Genomic DNA, 21,891 nt, shown 5'->3' with positions numbered 1-21,891 from the left:
ACAACGTCCCACACACAGTCCAACAAAGATTATTTTATTTGTTTATTAATGGCAGCTCTTATTAGTAAATTGTTAGTAGACGTTAATTAGATAGTATATGTCTTATTGGTGCATTTCCATTTATGCTCTTACTTTTCTTTTGCGAAACCCCTCTATTGGGGTACAGAAGCAATTGTGCATTGATTTCCACTACATCTACGGACGGCGTATACGCTGTGTGTTATCGCATTATTTACGATAAATCATGCAAATGTACAGAGTTAGTGATTTAAATTGTGAACTAGCAAAAATGGCGCATCAGTATGGGAAGGCAACCATGGTGATACATGGTTTATCGCTTGTTGATGCCACACGTGAGCGCTATGGCGCATTACGATTATGCTCTTGTAACGTACAGTGTTGATTTACATGGTGATCTAATGAGGTTGTTGTATGCGGATTTACATGTTGCTCTTGATAATTCTGTACTGTCATGTAAAGTGAAAATAAAATAAAAATGTTGAATGGCAGGTCCGTACTTTACATTAGATCGGCCGTTTGGGGTGTAGCCTCTGGCATGTTCACTCCCAGGCTGCCGTCACTGCCGTCCAGTGAGGTCTCTGATCCAGCATCACGGCGTCCGCAGCCGCACGGAGAGAACTAAGGCTGACCTGACTGTGTGACACCACCGCCTGCAGTGCTTTACGTTGTTCAAGACTAAGTTCCTTGGGCGAAGGGGCCCTGGAGCTCGCCCTATGGCCACGAGGACTCTGCTGCGGGGTCCCTGAAGCTGAAGCCGGACGATCCACATAACTGTGGGCTTCTAGCCAGTCCCAAACTTCTTGTGGCAAATTGAGGAAGCGTGCTCCTGCCGAGTCTGCCACGCGAAGACATGCGGGAAATAGCATTGCATAGGACAGGTTCAGTTAGCGCAGTTTAGCCTCAACAGCAGTGAAGGATGCCCTGCTTCGTTGAACTTCTCTTGTAAAGTCTGGGAAGATCATGACATAGCTGTTATCAATGCGTAGTGTTTGTTTTTTGGCGGGCACAATGTAGGATGTGGTCTCCGTCTTGAAAGTGTAAAAGCCTAGCCACCACCGGCCAGGGGGGAGCTCCTGGTTTTGGCAGCCTAGCTAGTACTCTGTGAGCCCGCTCCAGAGCATATAAGGGGGACAGGCCTGTTGGAGCCACCTCAGTGTGGAGCCAGTCTTCTAGGTAACCGACCATGTCAGTTACTTCTGTTTTTTCCGGTATCTCGATGATGCGGATGTTGTTCCTCCGCAACCTCCCATCACTTCCAATTCCAGGGTTTTCACCTTAGTTTCCAGGACTGTAAGAGATCGGCGCAACTCACGCACTTTGTCCGGCATATTTCCTTTTCAGTGCTGGACACTATCTTTAAGCTTGCGGTGATCATCTTTGAGTAAGCGGAGGTCCGTGCCGATAGCATCTATCTTTCCTTCTAGTACTTGCCTGGAGGCCGTTATGGCCTGCGTTATGTCCGCTAATGTGGGTTTCCGGGAGACTCTGTCTCCACTTGATTCGGGCGATTCCTCTTCTTCGTCGGAATGAGGACCAGGGACATCCACACTAAGGGCACTGAAACACCGCTTATTTAGCTGTCTCCCCATCTCGAGGGCATGGCGTGGTCATTTGGCGTCTGAGTAAGCCCAGTGACCTCTGGGACTATAGTGTCTTGAACGCCACCAATTTCGCTGGGCGGCCTCAAATCCGTCTCGCCCCCTCAATTCGAAGAGAACTCGTAGTCTTTGACTCTGGTAATCTCACCTACCGCTGCCGGCGCGAGCCGAGGGGTCCCGCCGAGGCAGAGCGCCGCTCAGTGGATCACAGGTCCCACTTGCTCTCCCCGGTGCTTGTACGCTGCAGTAACTTACAGCCGCTCCCCTCCGCTTTCTCTCCGTAGCTTATGACAGGCCCGATCTCCAGCTTAAGAGTCTTCCTCCGTTATCGGTCGTTGTTCCTCAGTCTAACCCGGATATCTCCCACCAAGAGTCGACAAGCCTGCTTCTGGGACTAGTGCTATTAACACTGCAGAGGCGCTGAATTGTGGTAGGCCCACGCCGGACCACTGTCACTGGGCACTCGCTACACCCGGTGGGGGACCAGTATAACCAGTGCAGGTTTTTCTCGTGCTTCCCCTAGTACAGTCGTGACTCATGTAGCATCTTAGTGCAGCAAGGGCACCTCCGTGGGGAAGGCCTTCCTTGATAGGATAAACGCACACTCTCTTGCCGCGGCCGACTCTGGTTACAACCACCACGTTGAAGCCAGTCAGAGCGAGGTACCAGGCTCTGTTGGTGTGCGGGATGTGCAGGAACTCTGCCTCTTAGAGCCACAACGTCCTCTGCCCCAATTATCGGGCCCAAGAAAGGCAAGCAGGTACGCATATAGGAAGCTTGGTGCCATTTTGACCGCTATGCAAGGCCCTCACTGCAGGCAATACCAGGGTTTCTAAACACCACCGCTCAACCTGATCGTTGGTCATAGGAAGGACAACAGCAGGACCACCACATGCAGGCTGCCGCTCAATACGGCCGACATCACAGGGCGCTCACCGTACGACCGCCATTTTGTGTCGCAGTTCAGGGAGCTACGCTGCAGGCCAGTGGGTCGCAACAAAAGGCACTTCCCCCTCCTCCTCAGGAGCATGCTGTTGTCCGGCACTCAGCGCGGGCGATTCCACTTGACCTGATCGCAGTAAGTGCGCTTCAGTGGGGAAGGGCTTCCTTCACATGATGTACACACACTCCACAGCAGCGGCTGCCTCTGGATTCACCACTGCATTGAAGCTGGGCAAAGCTAGGTACCGGGCTCTGTTGGGAGTACGGGGTGAACTGGAGCCCCGCCACTCAGGGCCACAATGTCCTCCGCCCTAATCATCGTGCCAGGGAAAGGTAAGATGGTGCACCTAGAGGAAGCTTGGCACCATTTTAACCGCTCCGCAAGGTCCTCACTGCGGGCAATAAGAGGAGCTCTAATCGCCACTTCTCGACTCCGCGTCCAATCGCAGCTGTCTCGGCTCGTTGGTAATAAGAGGGTCAGCCGCGAGGACACCATAGGCAAGTTGCTGCTCAATACGGCTGATCACACAAGGCGCTCACGACCCGGCCGCCATTTCGTGTCACAGTCCAGGGCTGATCAGCGGGCTGCGCTGCAGGCCAGTGGAGCACAATGAAGGCACTTTGGCCCCTCCTCACCTTTGCGGGAGTGTGCTAATATCCGGCACTCAGTACGGGCAATTCCACTTGCCCCGAGATGTCGGTCTGCCTCACATGGCAGGAGCCGCAGCCATAGTCAGATCGCGGCCGCCATCCCGCTGCCAGATCCGCCGTGGCGGGGAGCAGCAATTCACCCCTGGGAACGGCTGTAATTTCAGAGCAGGACTCCGCCGAGTCTGGCAGACGTGTTCTGAAGGGCTACGGTGCGGGCTGCGGCTCCCCCCGCTGTGTCAGTGGATTAGGATGCTTGAAAATGGGGAGACGGCGGTCGGAGCTCTTTAGCTCGCGTCAGTCTCCATTGGTTGCAGGCCACGCCCCCATTATTGTGTAATCTCATGTTTTTCTCCTAAGCCTAGACTTGTAATTGCAACTGTAACGGACGTAATTTTCGTATCCTGTCACCCGCTGATCCTCATGTAAAGCACTCTGATACCTACGGGTCTAGCCAGCACTATATAAACTCTGCAAAGAAAATTTAAAAATACTGGAATATGTTTAAATATATTGGTTGTAAATTGCTACTATTTATCTGTGGGTATAGTGGTTTGCTATATTTGGCTGCTGAAGTTGCTAAAACTTGACAGGCATATAAATATGAGTGGATGTTTATCCGTTAAATAAATGTGGAAATGTACAGTTTTTGACTACTTATTCGCAAACCACAAAATAAATATGGATAGATACTAATAAGATGGCCGAAAAATTTAAGTGGCTAAATGCAGACGAAAATGTTATAAAAAAGAAATTCCATAAAACCGGGAGCCCTATTTATGGAAAAGCTGGCCCACAACAAAATTCCTTACAACATAATAATCCATCTATAACCCCACCTAGATCTAGACAAAAGGGCACCAAAAGGAAAGAAATTGCTTTGTGGGAATGAAAATAAGCTGGAAATGATAAACACAGTTGAAAGAAGCAACATGGCCCATGAATAACTCATGCAAGCACCGAAGACAGGGGAAGGGGAGTTAGAGATGAAACTGGAGGAGGCAAGGAAGAAAACTGTAGAAATTCCATAAGGTTCTCAAGCTAGTTCGAGATTTTTGAGAAATGTGAGCCAGAGAGAAGTCTAAAAGGTGGGGGTGGGGGCAATCTCATGAGTGCCAAGCTATATTCTTCAACTGACTAACCCAGGTTAAGCTAAATACAATCTCCGAATCAGTCCTTCTAAGGTGCAGCAGAAAGATTTAAAGTCCTTTACAGTGTCTACTGTATCTATTAGGGATATATAAAGATCAAAGGGAAAAAATGGCATAAACGCCTCAGTTCTAGAATACAAGAACTCGGAGCGTTAGAAGAAACCATAGAAAGGAGCTAAAAGACATTAAGGAAGCGGACAAGCACCAGACGTAAAATTAAGGTGATGTCAAAGTCATCTTAAAACTCTGATGAATAATCTCCTGTCACAATTGGCAGCACACTAGAGGGGTAGGTAAGACGAAAAGCAAATATTCTGCCAATTTCTCTCCACTCTGGATACCAAATACAAGCTGTGCACCAAAGTGAGACACTCGCACACTGCCAGTTTATAGAATTTAACTACCAGAACATAAATAAGCCATTGGAAAAAGGCAACTGAATGCATCAGCATCCACTTAAGCCAAATCTCAGAAAGGGTCCATCAAATAAGAAAACGTTGCCTCAAAAAAGTGCCATGAACAAATTAAAATAATAAGAATCTAAGTGTATGAACTAAATGTAAGCAAATAATGTAATCAACAATGTGCAAAGTCTACAAAAAAAACAAGGCTTTCTTTTTTATTATATTTTTATTAGCAATTCCAATAAATACAGATGAGCAAATCAATAGTTCAATAAATATAGCAGCAATGTAAACACATTAATACACACTATATGATGACAATAAAAATACATAGCGGAAAAATACAAAGCAGTATGGATGGAACAGTTCGAGTTGGCAAAAATTCATAGACTACTTAGTTTTGCCGAACTCCATTCACCCAAGCTGTAATCGGTGCCCAAATTTTTTCCCCCAAAATTCTAGACCGCAATGCTCTAGTAGCAAATATGGCTTTCTCTTGATTATACACCCCCAAAAATCTAGCTAACCACATCTGAAAGCTGGGCGGATGCGGATCTTTCCATTGTGCTGCAAGTATGATTCTAAAAACAGCGGTCCCTATAAAAAGACATGTCTCTTCTTCACGACTAAAACCTAGGGTATTATCATATCCGAGAATATAAAGTGTGCTAGAAAACACCATCTTATGACCAAATACCTCCTCCCAGAATCTTTGCACCATATTTTTAATTGGTATTAGTGCAAGGCAGTCCGAGAACATGTTAGGGAGGGTAGCCGGTCCTAATCCGCATCTTGGGCAGGAGTCGTCTGTTCTTTTTCCCCATAAAAACAGCTTGGCAGGGGTAAAATACAGATTAAAAATTGTCTTGTATAATTGTACCTTCAGATTTGAGGATAGGAATAGTTGAGATATTAGAACAAGGCTCATGTCAATATCTATATCGGGGTTACGTAGTTTTTCGACCCATGAGGCTTCAACACTATCTAGATCGCTTGGAAGCTTCTCCTGGAGAGTATTATATATAGTTCCTATCCGACTAGAATCTCTAACAATGACATCCATAAATGGTATAGTTTCAATTGAAATCGTATTGGACCCTAAAATAGAATTAATTTGAATAAACTTAAAGTAATCATTATTCGAAATTCCAAAAGTGCTTTGTAAATTTAAAAATCTATGGCCTGTCCCAGCCCCCAAGAAGTCACCAACTGTATGTATCCCTGCTCTATCCCATTTTTTTGCAGTTACATCATTAACATGTGATGGTAGTATCGAGGATTGCCAAAGAGGTGTGTATCTATTAAGTTTTGGGATTTCCATCAGCTTAGTGGCCTGCTTCCAAACCTTCCATGCACTAATAAGGATCCTCAGCTGGTTTTTTTTTATAATATCTTACTTCGGTTTGTCTTAAAAGAAGTCCATGAGCTTCTTTCCCCAGTGCCATTTCATAGATAGAGGGGATCACAGTATCTTGATTATCTACATTCATCACAAGGAGGGACGCCATTTGTTGAAGAAGGGCTGCCCAATGGTATAGCCTCAGATTCGGAGCAGCCAGCCCTCCTCTATTTTGAGGAAGAGATAGATATTTCATTGACCTCCTGATTTTCCCATACTGGCATATAAAACTAGACATTTGGGACTCAAGCACTTTCATGATTTTTTCCTCTAAAAACAGGGGAATAGCCCGAAATAAATACAGTATTTTAGGGAGAGTATTCATTTTTAAATAGTTACATCTACCGATAATGGATAGATGTAAGTTATTTACCCTTAGAAGATCTTTAGTAATATTCTTAATTAGAGGTTCATAATTCAGGTTATTAATGTTTTCTATTTTTGCAGTGACGCACACTCCTAGATAGGTCGCTTTTATTGCAGTCCGGGGGATAATATTTTCCGTACAGAGAATAACCGTCTTGTCTCTATTTAGAGAATATCCCGAATATTGTCCAAATTGACGTGTAATTCTTTCAATTTCGACTATAGCCTCAGCGGGGTCTGATGTTAAAACTGCCACATCATCGGCGTATGCAAGAATTTTAGTCTCGTATTCCCCAACGATAACTGGCTTTATTTTCTGGCTGTATAATAGTCTGATGATCAGGGGGTTTATATATAGCGCAAACAATATCGGGGAGCAAGGACACCCCTGTCTGGTACCTCTTGAGATATTAATGGGTCTCGATTCACATCCCATCATTTGTAACTTGGCCCTGGGTTGTTGATACATGGCCTTAATGGAATTAATAAGTCCCGGCCCAAGATTACATTTTTCTAAAACTCCCCACAGAAATCTCCAAGACACACGATCAAACGCTTTTTCAGCATCGAGGAGGATCATTGACATCGGGTCCCCCGTTTTTGACATTACATCAAACAAGGTAATAGCCCTACGGGTATGATCTGTTGTACCTTTGCCCGGGACAAATCCATGTTGCCACGGGGATACCAGATGTTCAATAACCCTCCCGAGTCGATTAGCCATAATTTTTGCATATAATTTAGAGTCCGAATTAATCAGGGAGATCGGCCTGTACGATGTAGGTAAATCTGCTGGCTTGCCTTTCTTTGGGAAGACGATTATGTTAGTATCTCTCCAGGATTCAGGGGGGTTCCCGCTTGATTGGATACCGATAAACAGGTCAACTAAATATGGTAAAATTTGAGTACCTAAAACTTTATAAAGTTCGAGAGGGATCTTGTCGGGGCCAGCTGCTTTCCCTGAAGCTAAGCCTGATAGAGCTAATTGAAGCTCTGCAATGTCAATTTCTCTATCCAGATCCTCCCTAGTATCATTATCAATTATTTTGAATCCTTCCGTATCTGTCATAAATTCCCTAATAAAAGTTTCTATTTCATCTGAGTTATCAGATTTATCCACAACATCTGAACCCTCTGGGATATCGTTTTGATATAGCTTTTGGTAATACTGTTGGAAAATTTCAACGATATCCTCAGAGTTCGTATATTCCTGGCTGTTAGCTTTAATTGTAGTTATAGTGTTATATGTGGATTTCTGTCTAGTACGCATCGCCAATTGCTTCCCCACTCTATCTCCATTCTCATATAGCTTAGCTCGATGTGCTTGAAACGTCTCTGCAGCTTTCTGATTCAGCCAGCTGTTAAGTTCTGTTTTGAGAACAAGTATACGACACATACTGGGCCCCGCCTCCCCACCATTTGAAATTAACGACGTATGTTTCTCTTCAGCTGTTATAAGTTCCTGCATCAATACTTGCTGTTCACTATTTTGTTTTTTCCGATGCCTTGCCACATAGCTAATCGTTTCGCCTCTGAGGGCAGCTTTAAAACAGTCCCATACCGTTCCCCTCGGTGCACTATAGCGATTCATATCAAAAAATTGTTGTGTCCAGTTTTTAATATATATATAATGAGTTAGTGTGGTTGAGCAGTCAGGCTTATCAGGAGGGTAGTGTTAAGCATTTGTTGTACACACGCAGGCAAGAAATGATATCACACACTCTATGAATGAATCCAGATCAATTGTTTGTATAAAAAAATTATTTTGTTCTTTTATTTATAGAACCAAGATTTACTTAGTAGCAGGTAAGTTAAACTAGTCATAAAATGTGACTTTTCAAAATGCAGTGAACACTGGCTTTGTAGGTACATTCAGATTACTTTTCAATGTCACACATTTATCAGAAGAATGGCATTTTATTCGCACCTGATGGAGCCCCCTCCACCGCAGTATTGCCGTCCCACAATAGGGCAGTGGAGGGAGCCCAGTCAGGTGTAAATATGATGTCATCCTTCTGATGACTGACTATTGAGGAGGAGTCCCCCCACAATTTGCCATGAAGCCCATTGATTAGTATGACAGGTTCGCTGATCCAATAGAGGGGCTTGTAGGGTTTTCTTTTTCACCTTTTTACATGGTTTGAGTGTATACCATTGCTTGGAATCCTTTTACCCTGAAGAAGACCCTAAACCCGTTTTAGGCTTATTTAGTGGTCGAAACATATTGGTAACTTATAGAATTTGTTACAACCAGAGGATTCTTTACAGTCTACTCTTCATTGTACTTGACCATATGACAGACTTTCAGTGGGTTTTAATCATACCAGAGGTACTCGTCAAATAAAGACTAGCTTTGAGTATACATCTAGGATTTTTTTTTTTTTAACTTTGTTCTGCTCACACAAAAAAAAGACCCTAGAAAACTGTCCTGAGAATAGATTTATAGGAACTCCCTGGGTTTGATTAGCTTCCCTTAACTGAGTCAGCCGGGCTGTCATTGCCCCTATCCCAGTCTTCAAATCATAAAGCATGTCTCAATAAGTTGAGGGCGAGACAACCTCTCAAAAATCGTTTGATGACCCACTACTTGGATAAGTCAAAACAAGATAGTTTTGGCTTTAGCACCCTCAAATAGTGTTTTTTGGAGGATATACTTCATGGTAAACCTCCATTACTCTCCTGTGGGGATAGATGGTGAAAGTTATCGGGCCAAACTAAACTTGGGACCTGTGGGTGTCTGGGGAGTGTGCTATGGTAATCCTATTGTCCACCTGCATCTAACACTAAAATGCAGTTTGAATCAAGGTCTGTACCCACAACAAACCCGGGACAGAAATCTGGAAGGACAAATCCATGGGCCTTTAGCAAATAGACAAGGGATCCACAAGAACAGTCTTGGCATCCTATTCTGTCTCTCAAGAGTGCCTTAAGGGTTACATCTTGATCAAAACACGTCAAGTACGATTTGACAGTTGTCCACAGTTCCCACAAAAAAAATTCTAAGAATTTCCGATCAGTCATCCCTGCCCATCCAGGCCAGACTATTTTTTGCTCCTGGGGGGCATTTTATACCTCTTTCACACCTATTCAAGGCTAAATACAGACTGAGAGCTGGCAAATCACCCGTCTTACAGTTCGACAGGTAAAGGATCGATTTATAAAAGTCATCTTTCCTTAATGTTTCTTAAAAATCCAACTGCACACTGAAGTGCATTTTAGTAACTTTTAAAAACAGCTGCTGATTTATATTTTTTGCTGCTCTCAATGCCTTCCCCCAGCAGCAATAAGTCCTGGACGTTCGGGCTAGGATCCCAAGGTTTCAGGCAAAATCATGGTTCAAAGTGAGAGTAGTTGAGACTTATTGGCCACGTAACCTCGTCCATCCTCTATCATGCCAGGTGACATGTGTGTTCCTTGCAGTGGACCATGAAATTATAGTGGGCCCAGTATCAAGGCCACCAACAAGTTACTTATCTTCAGTAACGCTCCTTCTGATGGATACTCCAATTGCAATGTCTCCTCAACGTTACCACAGCCTCAGGCGCCACACTGGAGTCAGAAGATTTTTCATCATAACCCCTTTGTGTCCATAAGCATTGTCATGCAGCTCCATATCGACCTACTTCTGCCTCAAAGTCAGAGCTGAATGTAAGCGCCACCCAAGCACGCTTACGTCAGTCTCCGACACTGTGCTTGTCCTCAGACTCAGAGCCCAAACCCAAAAAAAATGTATTATCTGTGCCAGTGTGAAGATCTGTAATTTGGTATCCTTGTAGATGGAAAGAAGCCATTTACACAGAATGGGGAGGGAAGAGAGTGGTAAGGAATCTGGCGGTTGGGTAGATTATCAACCAGAAAGAGCATTATCAAAGGTAAGTAACTTGCTCTTCTGAATCATACTCCTAACTGCAGATTCCGCACTTGTAGAATAGATACCAAAGCAGTACAATCCCACAAGTGCGTGGTCTATGAAATGGTTCCAATAAAATCTTGCAGGACCGAGCAGGTGAAATACCCTTTCTCATCGCACATGGCTGTCAAAGTAGTGCTGTATGAATGCATACAGTGAGGCCTACATTGTGGCCAGACAGATATTCAGGGTGGGCGCTCTACATGCCAAAGACAGGTACTAGCTTGACCCTGGTGGAATGAACCCTTAGTCCTTCTGGAGGTTGCTTCTCGGCCAATGCAGAGTCTATTTTAATAGAAAGGACGGTCCACCCGGACAAAGCCCATTACTTCACAGCCATGCCATTCTTTGCCATAGAGAACTCAACAAAGAGCGGATTGTGTCTGGTGTGATCACTGTAAATACTCCGCGATCTTATGGGGGTCAAAGCGATAGAGTCTCACCTCCTCTTTTGAGCAGTGAGTTGGACAAAACATATCAGAGGTGTGATTGACTGTCCGACATGAAAGGGAGTTACTGTGAGAAAATGGCTCTGTATATACTGTGAGTCCACAGTCCCCAGAGGTTTGGAAGAGGCTAAAGTTAGATATAACCTTACTCTCTAAAGTGGTAGCTTGGTCGAGCAGTAAGGCAGTATCAGAGGACAGTGTAAAGCATTTGTTGCACACACTCAGTCAGCAAATGGTCTCACACACTCAATAACAACTCTAGGCCAATGGTTTATATATAAAAAAATATATGCTTGTTTTATTTTAGAACCAACAATAGGTATTAAAATATACTTTCTCCGAATGAGATGCTTTATATAAATACTTTTGCAATATGCAATTGACTTCTGTAGAAAGTTACAATTGGTTGCAATAGGCAACACAATTTTAAACACAATAATACATTGAGTTCAATGGAAGTTTCAAGTTATTTGCAACAGATTACTTTTAGGATTACTTTTGGAATTCCAGGACTGGATCCTAGATTCAGTCCTGAGTCCGTACTTAGAATCAAGTGATACAAGTTGACTTAATTACTGTGATGATTTTTAGACAATATTTTGCTATTTTAAAAGTTGACACTTAGAAAATATTTAATAGAAAAGAGTCAATGATTCCCTATGGAAGAAAATTCAAGTTGCAGGTATAGTATGTTCTCGTTACTTTTGTAATCCAGTACCTAGACTCAGTACTGGGACCTTTATCCAAAACAGGTAAGCAATTACGTTTTCAGAAGTTATACGATTTTTAAAGAATATTTAAAGTTTGCAGAAATTGACACTTAGAAGAAAAACAGTCAATGGTTTCCTAGGGGAGAAAATTGGGATACTGGTAAGTACAGTTGTAAGTATTTTTCAGAGTCAGTGCTGGGCACCAAGATCCAGCACTGGGAGCTCACCTAAGAGCAGGTGAGTATTTTCGTTTTCGTTACTCAGCTGATATTTGGTGAATATTTTAAGATTTGAAAAGTCCACACTTAGAAGAAATTTCAGGAAAAAGCCAGTCAATGTTACCCTATGAAGAAAATAGAGTTATCGGTTTAAAGGAAAGTACTCGACTGGCAGAGTTGAGGTTCCGGGCATAGACTCAGGGATCCCCCAGGGTCAGGTAGGTACAGTTGGTTCACCCTCAGCGACTCTAGGGCGGCCGGGTGCAGAGAGAGTTAGGCCCAATGTTATCCTATGAGGAATAGGGGGCCTTGGTTGGTGGCTGCTGACTAGCAAGCCACGCGGCTGTGGGAGCTGGGCTCCTGGTCACTTACTCAGGGCAAGTGGGGGGAAGTAGGTAGGTGTAGAGATTGCACTGCCAGGGTCACTCGGGCGGCTAGGAGCAGGGTGCTTTTGAGCCTTCGGGCGCTCAATTGATTTCAATGGGAAATCTACGGTTTAGAAAAAGACTGCAAGCTCGGGGACGAAGATTCTTCAGGTGCCACCACCACTTCGAGAGGTAAGTTGGGTAGTTGGAGGATAGGTAGGTACCCCGGGATTGGGCACAGGGGGCAGCGGGGCGCCGGGTGCAGGGGTGCCTTTTGGTGTCAGGATATCTTACCCTCTGTTGATCGCGGTTGGGGGGGCTCCTGGTTCTGAGGCTGCAGGCTTCTTCAGGAGTGTCGAGGGACGTCCTTGGGTGCCGGACTCGGGGTCACAGTCGCCGTGGGGTCGTCCTCGTGATCTTTGTTCACTCCGGCACAGGCCAGGCTTGGCTGGTGCAGAGTGTGCTGGGTTCGCGGTTCTGGGCTGCTGCCAGGGATTAGAAGTAGATTTTGAGTAGAGCCTCTACTCATGGGGGTCCCAAGGGGCTTAGAGTCAAAAGGTAGCCAGGTCCTCCGGCGTTTGTGAGGTTGCTGGCCACAAGAGATGCCGGGTTGGAGCAGGAGCAGGTTTGAGGGTCGACAGGCCGGTAGGGCTGGGGCCAAAGCAGTTGATGTCATCCTCTTCTTAGCAGCTGCAGGGCAGGTCTTCTTTCTTCTAGCTCTTCTTCAGATTTCGGAATCTGGAATCTGGGGAAGGAAGGTTCAGGGTGCCCCTAAATACTAGATTTACGGGTGTTCCAGGTAGGTGAAGGGCAGGGACCAATGGGTCCCTGTCCTGGGGTGGGTACACCCCCTATCCTGCCTCTCTCCTGTGGGAGGGGGGCAGTAGCCTAATGCCGATTGGGCAGGGGTCCCCATCTTCAAGATGGCGAGAGCCCGGGGATGTGCTTTACCTCGCCTCCCCCACCTGAGGGGTGGGGTTGGCAGGCTGGCACATCCCGTGTCCTTATTTGGGGTTTCCAGCCAAGCTTACCGCCAGAGTGGGGGGTTGCAGTGGCCTGGGGAAGCTCACAGAGGCGGCATGCCTTTGAAGCTTCCCTCTGCCCATCCTGGGGGAGGAGATTTAGCACCTCCCCCAGGATGTGCATTGTTGCAGACCCAGGAGAGCAGGGGCTCTCCTACCCAGGGGTCCAGCAACATGTCGGCTGTGTGGCAGCCTAGGCAGCCTTAGAACAGACGTGGATTGTAGGTTAGGTTTCAGGGGGCCTCTCTAAGATGCCCTCTGTGGTGCTTGGTACATTTAATCCCACACTGGCATCAGTGTGGATTTAATGTGCTGAGCAGTTTGATACCAAACTTCTCAGTCTTCAGTGCTGCCATTATGGTGCTCTGGAATTAGTGTTTGACAAGCACCCAACACCATGTACTCTGAAATGGCAGCACTGCACTTACAGGGCCCAGGAATGGACCTGGGTACTGTAGGGGCACAGGGCTCTTGCCTCTGTGCCCACACCACTGCATAGGGCACCCAGCTAGAGGGGTGGCTGATGTATGCCAGGGCAGTGTAGATTGTGGGCATGGCACACAGGGATGTGTGCCATGTCGTCTCTGTTTTGTCTTGTACTCAGACACTCAGCCTGCCAGGGCAGTGTGTGTGTTAGGGTACAGGGCCTCTAAGGGTGGCACAAGGAGTGCTGCAGCCCTTAGAGGCCTTCCCTGGTCACAAGGCCCTGGGTACCTAGGGTACCACTTAGCAGGGGCTGACATGTGACCAGGGTTTGCCAATTTGGTTTTGAGGTTTTTGTTTAGGGAAGGAACATAGGCCCTGGGCACCTGATTGGCAGGAGTCCAGGGCACACTCAGTCAAAGTACATTCAGCAATTCAGCAAAAAGTGGGGTCATACCATGCAAGAAAGATGGCACTTTCTCACAGTTACACAACCTGTTTCAGAAAGGCAGCTCTAGCCCTCAGGAACAGTTTGTCCTGAAACAATGTGCTTTAAGGCAGCTGGACTGAAAGAGCCTGAAGCTTTCTCATGCAATGAGCTAAATTTATCGCAATGAGAAAAGTCAACTTCAGAGTCCGGAGAAGTAGGAGACAGCTGTGCATCAGCTTTAAAAAGGTTCACTTGAGAAAAGTTAGGACCAAATTAAGATCCCACTGTGGCATCGCCAAGGGTTTAGGAGGGAACGTATGAAGGAAATATTTGAGCCATCACACCAACTCAGGTGGTTTTAACAAGGACGGCTGGTAAGAAACGTAAAAAGGCCAGACAAATAACCTTCAACAGTACCAACTGCAAGTCCCTGCTGGGCCAAACACAAAATCAATAATACAGTCGATCATTTGGCCTGCAACAGATCCGTATTACAGGTATTGCACCAAGCCATAAAGTCGTCCCATTATTCAGTGTAAACCATTTTAGTAGAAGAAAACCTGGCTACGAGGATAACAAACTACTTTAAGAGGGAAACTGAATGCAGTTAACTACTGCCACTCAACCTCCACGCATGAAGGTTGCACAGGGCAGGCACAGATGAAAGACCTTGCCCTGGTGCTGTGATAGAAAATCCTCCCAAATCAGTAGCCTGATAGTGGTCCCCTGTGGGCCTGCAGGTTGACTACTGGATCCCCACTAAGGCTGGTGTGCCTGCTGCCAGTGTGCTGATCCTTGGCATTGCCTGTATTTCCCTCGCGAGTTCTTAAAATGGGCAAAACTGTTGGGGATACTGCCTTGCAGGAATGAAGAGGCCGTGGGAGTACACAATGGCGTTGCTTTTCTCAAGGGCTCTAGAGCAGAATGATACTCGCCCAATAGGGGAAAACCATTGAAACGTCACCCAAAAAGCCCATGGATTTGATACATACATAGTGTTCAGTCTTAACCTTACAAAAAGAACAATTAATGGACAGAATGCAGAATAATATCATACATTCACCCCAGTACAGAGATCTGGGCCTAGATCCAGCGTTTTTTTGCTCGCCATTCCAGATTGGACCTAGCCATATGCAAATCAGTCTTGACCCTGCTCCCAATGGGAACAGTCCATCCCGAACTGCCAGGCCAGGTCCTCCATGGACTGGAAACAAGAATCCTAGGACCGGTTTCAGGGTTTCGCTCCTCATCAGCCAGGATAGCTGGAGAGCATCGATACCCACATCTGGGCATACCCATCCCACTCGGGGTGATAAATGCAAAATGAACAATTGATGGACAGAATGCAGAACAATGTCATACATTCACCCCAGTACAGAGATCTGGACCTAAATCCATTGTTTTTTTGCTCACCATGCCATTCCAGTTAGGACCCAGCCATGTGCACATCAGTCTTGACCTTGCGTCCAATGTTAACAGAATGAGTATTGACCACTTGAAACTCCATCCGAGTTGTAGTTGTGGGAAGATGGCTTTTTAAGTGATATATCAGAAATCTGATATACCATGTAAAGAGTTCAGGGTTTCCTTATGAGTGGACAGGGCTTGCTAAGCAATCCCAAAGTGATGTGTTAGGGGGTAGTGTGGTCAAGCAGCCTTAGGCTTAACACAGAGGAGTGCAAGACATTTGCAAATGCACACAATGATCAATAAATGGCAAAACGACTCAAGCAGGGGATCCACACCAATTTAGAAAAATAGCAAGTATCTATATATGTTTAGGCATCAGAGAAATATCATTCAGATGGAACCTTATGATTTGAGCATCAGCTTCTTTGAATAAGTGCAGGAATCTCTAGAAAAACCAGCTTTAAATTTTTAGGGATTAGATTGCTTGGCTTTCTGAAAACTCTAAACAGGTCACATCAAGACTGAGGCTCCTCCCCCAGTTAAGAATCTAAATTGCTTCCTCTTCTTTCTTACAGCTGTAGACAGGATGGGGCCGCAGCTACTGCGCATTATGCAAATTTGTGGGGAGACTTCGGGACTATATATGAATCCCCGAAAGACAACATTATGGATTCTGGGAGGTCGGACGAGAATGGGCGCGTGGACTTTCTTGGTTCAGCTGGCAGTGGGAGGACTGAAATATCTGGGTGTGTTCTTATCGGATGTAGCTGCAGTCTCCTGGGAGCGTAACTTGGTTCCGGTGTGGGAACGGATCCGTGAAGATCTCAAGTCCTGGTCCCGTATGCCTCGGTCACTATATGGCAGATCGGCGATATTCAAGATGGTGGCGCTTCCCCAGCTCCTTTATCAGCTACAGAATCACCCATATCAGATCCCGCTTCGATGGTTCCGACAGGTGAATGCAGCACTCTGGCAGTTTTTGTAGGAGGGGGGGGGGAAGGTACGTGTAGCTCTGCGCACATGCTTCTTGTCCACCTACTGCGGGGGGCTAGCGTCCTCGGATGTTCTCTCTTACTACCAAGCATCGCATCTGCAGGTTCTAAACGAGTGGTGGTACGGTGATAGGGGAGATCCAGCGTATGTAGTTGAGAGACAACTCATGGGGCGCCACTCATTGCATACAATTCTATATTCAGCGCCTTTGCGGGGTTCATTGCCGTCGGCTACACTGATCTGGAGACAGGCATCACAACGAATGGGTTGGTGGAACACTGACTCGGGAACCCCCCTCTGGGATAATGGTCACCTACCTCAGCTGGTGGCTCTGCAGGGGTTCCGGGGATGGGACAACATAGGCATCTCAGTCCTATGTGATGTTATGAGGGGCCGAATGCTTAAATCCTTTCAAGACCTCCAGAAAGAATTCTGTATGCCACGGTCCCAGTTTTACTGTTCCCTTTAATTTCGTCATGCCCTGTCCCCTAGTTTGGAGGGTTTGGAATCGCTACCAGAATTTAGCCCGCTGGAGGCAAAGGTCTTTATGGGGGACTTGAAGGACCGAAAACTTTCCCGGATCTATCCCTGGTTATCCATTGCTCCCCCACACGACAGAAGCTTCGGGGGGGACTGGGAAGAGGATGTGGGCACACTGGAGGAGGATTGGACCGAGGCACTGGCAGCCCCGCGGAGGGCGGCCATAGCAATGCGGCTCCGCCTTGGCCAGTTCAAGTACCTACACAGGGTCTACTTTACTCGAGTGCGCCTGTGGAGGGCAGGGCTGATCGCCTCTCCTATATGTCTTCGCTGCAGTCAAGAGGAGGGTACATTCATTCACACAGTATGGCACGGTCTCTGCCTTGACCGCTTTTGGAGGGGGATGTTTGCTTGTATCGGAGGTCCTGGGGTGGGAGCTCCCCCGTACACCGCAGCTGGCCTTGCTTCATGTAATGGAGGGATAGGAGGCAATATATACAAGCGACACCTCACGCAATTGGGTTTTACTCTGGCGAAGAGGGACATTGCCAAGGCATGGAAGGCGTCAAGGGCCCCATCGGTGGCCTCATGGAAGAATGGCTGGACTTCTGCATGGGGCTGCAACAACCTATCTTTGTCGCTAGGGGTGCAAATGAAAGCAATATAAGATCTGGAAACGGTGGAACGACTATCGGGGACTGTTGTTGGGCCCGCCATCAGCAACAGAGGACCATCCTTTGGGATAACTCATATGTACACATTTGGACTGTGGGGGCGCAATGCGGGGGGAGGGGGCGGAGGGGCTCACCCTTCCTGCTACGTTTACATGTTGTGGACAGGACTATGCGGATTTTGTACCATCAGGGGAGAGGGGTGGGAGGGAGTTGGGGTATTCTTTTTATTGTTTGTAAACGCCTGGATTCCATTGGAAAAGTCAGTCATCATATCTGTATGGTTTGATTGTGCAGTTACCTCTGGGGTGCAGAGCTCTGCAATACATGTGCAACTTGACAAATAAACTTTGCTTTGAAGAAAAAAAAATCAAAATTGCTATATCTTGGCTGTATTGACGATTATGGGGGTAAATTTAGTGAGGCTGTGACTGGAGTTAAGTATAACGTTATGGTATTTATTTTATCCAAAATGTTGTGCATTGCTAAAATAATTTCACTAACAGGACTCCTCTAAAATAAATCCCTATGAATTCTCTACAAGCTGTTAACACCACATTTTTGAAGGAATACGTGCACTCTTTAAAAAATACAGTACATACTTTTAGTAAATTCACAGCTCAAGAACAAGCATTAACCTGTCTGCAAACATATCCAAGTACAGAGACAATCAAACACTAGTCCCCACATTACATCACAGCACCATCATAGCTACACTGTGCAAATAAAGAAAAAAAAAAGAGGAAGAAATACAACTTACACCCTGCGCTCTCTTCAATTGAACCTGGCTCAAAAAACGTTACTTTTCTTCCATCCCCAGTTTTCTTCACCGGCGTCTAAAACAAATATTCAAACATACTCAAAGATTAGCTTGCTATTTACATCTTAATTCAATGTATAAGAATACACATAGTGGAAGCAGCTACCTGCGTAAAAAGAAAGAAATACCACCCTATAACAAAACAAGAATAGATCTCAACCCATTCTGAACTAGAATACAAAATGACGCCACTTGCGATAAGTGGACGAAAATATGCGAGGAAGGCCTCTACATTTGCAAACTAAATTAATCAAACACAGGCAAGATCTAGCGGATTTACTTTTTCTTTTGTTAATGAGGGCCTCGAAGAAGAATGTGCTCTAAACCATAACTTCCTCTGAGCAAAAAAAAAATATCAGTGTAGACTCTGTCCTACCTATTAAGGCTAATTTATAAGATCAAAGTACTTTGGGAAATGTACACAATTATTCGGATGTAGAGGATTTCAAATTGCATAATTTACCTCTTACCAACAACCAGCGTAAAACTGATAGAACCGAGTGGACGGATTATCACAGATTGATCTTGGTGATCACATTGGCTGTCGGATAAAAAATTCCAGTAATAATGAAAAACTATTTACTTGTAATCCTAGGAATCCATCATGGGTATTCTTTGTAAACTGATAAAATGTGGAATACCTCAAGACTGTGTGCGATCCTGAAGGCATTTTTAAAACATTTTCAGAACTAAAATAACTCAACACAAACAATTCAATAGGAGCAAACGTTTTCAGTCCTTTTCAAAACACAGTATTCAGATCAGTCATAATAACGTATTTGACTGAAAACATTGGCATAGAAATGTATTTTAAAAGAAAAGAAAGAAACAAGAGAACAGTGCTTCTTCAGTTAAAAAGTACCACAGAGAAAATGGACCCTCTAACTTTAGGAACTCTGAAAGACGCCCAACCCATCATGTGCAGTCAGTTTCTTTTTATAGATCCAAATAGTGGTGGAATACAACATTTAGCTTAACTCAATCTTTGAGAAATGGAACCTACAGCACAGAAGAAATCCTTAGGTAAACAGGTTGCACTCTTGCCCTATTAGTGTATTAACTTTGGCATCCAAATCTAAGAACTAATTCCCTGAAATCTAAGGGGACAAATCATCAGCCCAGTTTTTTCTTCTTTTTTTTTTTTAGATTTCAGGTGTCAAGTTCATAAGATAAATCTAATGTGCCGTTAACTGGAGTTCGTGACTCCACGAAGGAATCCGGATCACTGTATCCGTGTTTTCCAGGCCCCCCCCAAGGAGCAGATCAGTGTGGTTTGAGGTGTTTTGGGGACTCTGGAGGAGTATTTGTTTTAAACTGCCTCGACTACCACAGCCCTGAACAGCGTTCTTAATGTTATCCTGATGGTTTTGTTTTACAGACATTGCCGGCTGAAGTCACTTGCCTAGCATGCGGTGAGAGAGCATGCTGGGACTTGCAGATTACTACTGGGATTGCAGGTCTGTGTGTGACTTTTAACTGGCCTTTCAGGAGAGCCACCAATGGCGGAACGACTGGAGGAATTTAAATGGAACTGTGGTTGATCCCTCTGGTTCTTTCAAGCAAAAGGATCTCTTTGTGGTATACATATACACACACACACATACATGCACATACACACACATGCATACATATATACATCTATTCAAAAAGCGTTTTTTCTAATGCCAATATCTTTGGCGCAGTTTGATGAATCTTGGTGAAATTTTCAAAAGTAATGGCCCACTTACTTCAGCTGTGGTGCTGAAAGTTTTTGGGTGATTCATCAAGCAGGGGGCAGAGAAAAAAAAGGGGGGTGGGGGGGCGGTTGGGGGGGGGACCGGAGACGCTTTTTCTCCATGTTAATTTCCATAGGAAACTTTAGACACAGCTACAGCCCGTACTGCTGAACAGAATTAAGCCAAATTTGGCAACAAGGTAGCTCTTGGTTCAGAAAGCACATTTTATTGTTAAATGGTGTAAATCCGTTCAGTAGTTCCTGAGAAATGTAAACCTATCTCAAATATACAAATATGGTTGCAGAGGATCCAGAAACCCTCCCGATCTCATGCCTGAAATCTGATTGGCTGCCAACACTTCAAACCAGGAAGTGTTGGCAGCCATCTTGTGACTCGGTTGAACTGAGTCACACGGAAAAAGGTAAAGAAAATTGAAAAATTAAGATAAGGCCTGCTCAGGGAGTCCAACAAAGATATTTTTTTTTAAGCTTTCAGAGGGAGTCCCGCCAAAAGTTATTATTTTAATTTTTTTTTTTTTTTTAAACGAAGCGCCATCTCACGCGCTTTGTTTCCTTTAAGCCCCAGGGTGGGCCAAGGCCCGGGGGCAATTGTAAATAGATTTGCAGGGGCTCGCGGGGGCCCCCGCAGCCCCAGGGACCGCCACCTATTTATAATAGAGTGCGTGGGGGTCCATCTCCCTGGAGCTAATACTTTAAAATGCGGGTGGGCCACGGGCTGCCCCAGGAACCACAACATCCACGGGGCAAGATTTCAGTGTGTGAGGGAGGGTGCTAGAGCGGCCCCTGCACAGCCCCAGGGACTGCCACCGCCCGAGGAACAAAATAAACAAAAACTGGGTCTGTTGTGTAACCCCGGGAACCACCACCTCCCTAGGGCTACAGAGAAGATGGGAGAGGGGCCGTGCGTCACCCCCCAGGAGCCCTCAATTAGATTGGGGACCACCCCCCCCCCCCCCAGCGACGGCTCGAGCAATGTCTCAGGTTGCCCAAACCCGGGACATTGCAGTTTGCTATGGCATGGCGGAAGAACTGCTCCCGCCATGCCATGCCATAGCAAACTCTGCTTCGCATCATGGAAGCAAGAGCAGGAAAAATACTCTTGCTTCCATGAAGAGTAGCAGAATTGCTTTTGGGCACAGGGAGCTGCATATTAGCAGCTCCATGTGCCTAAAAGCACTGCCGGCTCCCGCAGGAGGCGGGGACCGCGGGGCTTCCCCGCGGTCCCCAAGGACGTGGCCATGCCCAGGGGGATATATTCTACTCAAGGGAGGGCAGCGTGGCTCCCCTTCCAAGCTATTTTACAAATAAATAAATAAATAAATAAATAGATAGAGGGTAGGACCCGGGTGATTGGGTCCCCGGGGCCAAAACTGGCCCAGGGAAGGAAATAAAAAAAAAAATTAAAAAGGCAGAGCGCTGGGGTCGACGGGTGGAAATCGGCCTGGGGAGGGGGGACCACGTGGCCCCCTCCCGTTTTATTACAATAAAAAATGGGTCAGGCTCCAGAGGCCAAAAAGGGTAAAGGGAAGGGGGGGCCACACAGACACCCTTCCTAAAATAAAAACATCAGAATCAGGCAACTAGCCGGAGGCCCCGCCCCCTTTCTCCACAACTCTGCTAACGAGTCTCCTGACACTCTTGGTTGGGGGATGAAGTCCCCTTTGCTGCTGAGGGTCCTTAGGAGCCAACTAGCCCACCTGTTACCTCCAGTAAGCCCCACACAGTG

General features: G+C 45.9%; 1 protein-coding gene across 6 annotated transcripts in view; it reads right to left on the bottom strand.

The window, feature by feature from the left end:
• The window catches only part of STAU1 (staufen double-stranded RNA binding protein 1), a 385,539-nt gene that overhangs the window by 172,181 nt on the left and 191,467 nt on the right, over window positions 1-21,891 (bottom strand). For all 6 annotated transcript variants that reach the window (XM_085619433.1, XM_085619434.1, XM_085619431.1 and 3 more), the window contains one exon: window positions 18,371-18,446. In XM_085619433.1, the coding sequence (XP_085475559.1) occupies window positions 18,371-18,446 (76 nt within the window). The remainder of the gene's footprint in view (window positions 1-18,370; window positions 18,447-21,891) is intronic.

Source organism: Triturus cristatus, chromosome 7 (assembly GCF_964204655.1).
Source record: "Triturus cristatus chromosome 7, aTriCri1.1, whole genome shotgun sequence".
NCBI lineage: Eukaryota > Metazoa > Chordata > Amphibia > Caudata > Salamandridae > Triturus > Triturus cristatus.
The sequence above is the reverse complement of the archived record's forward strand: the minus strand, read 5'-3'. Positions and strand labels throughout refer to the sequence as shown.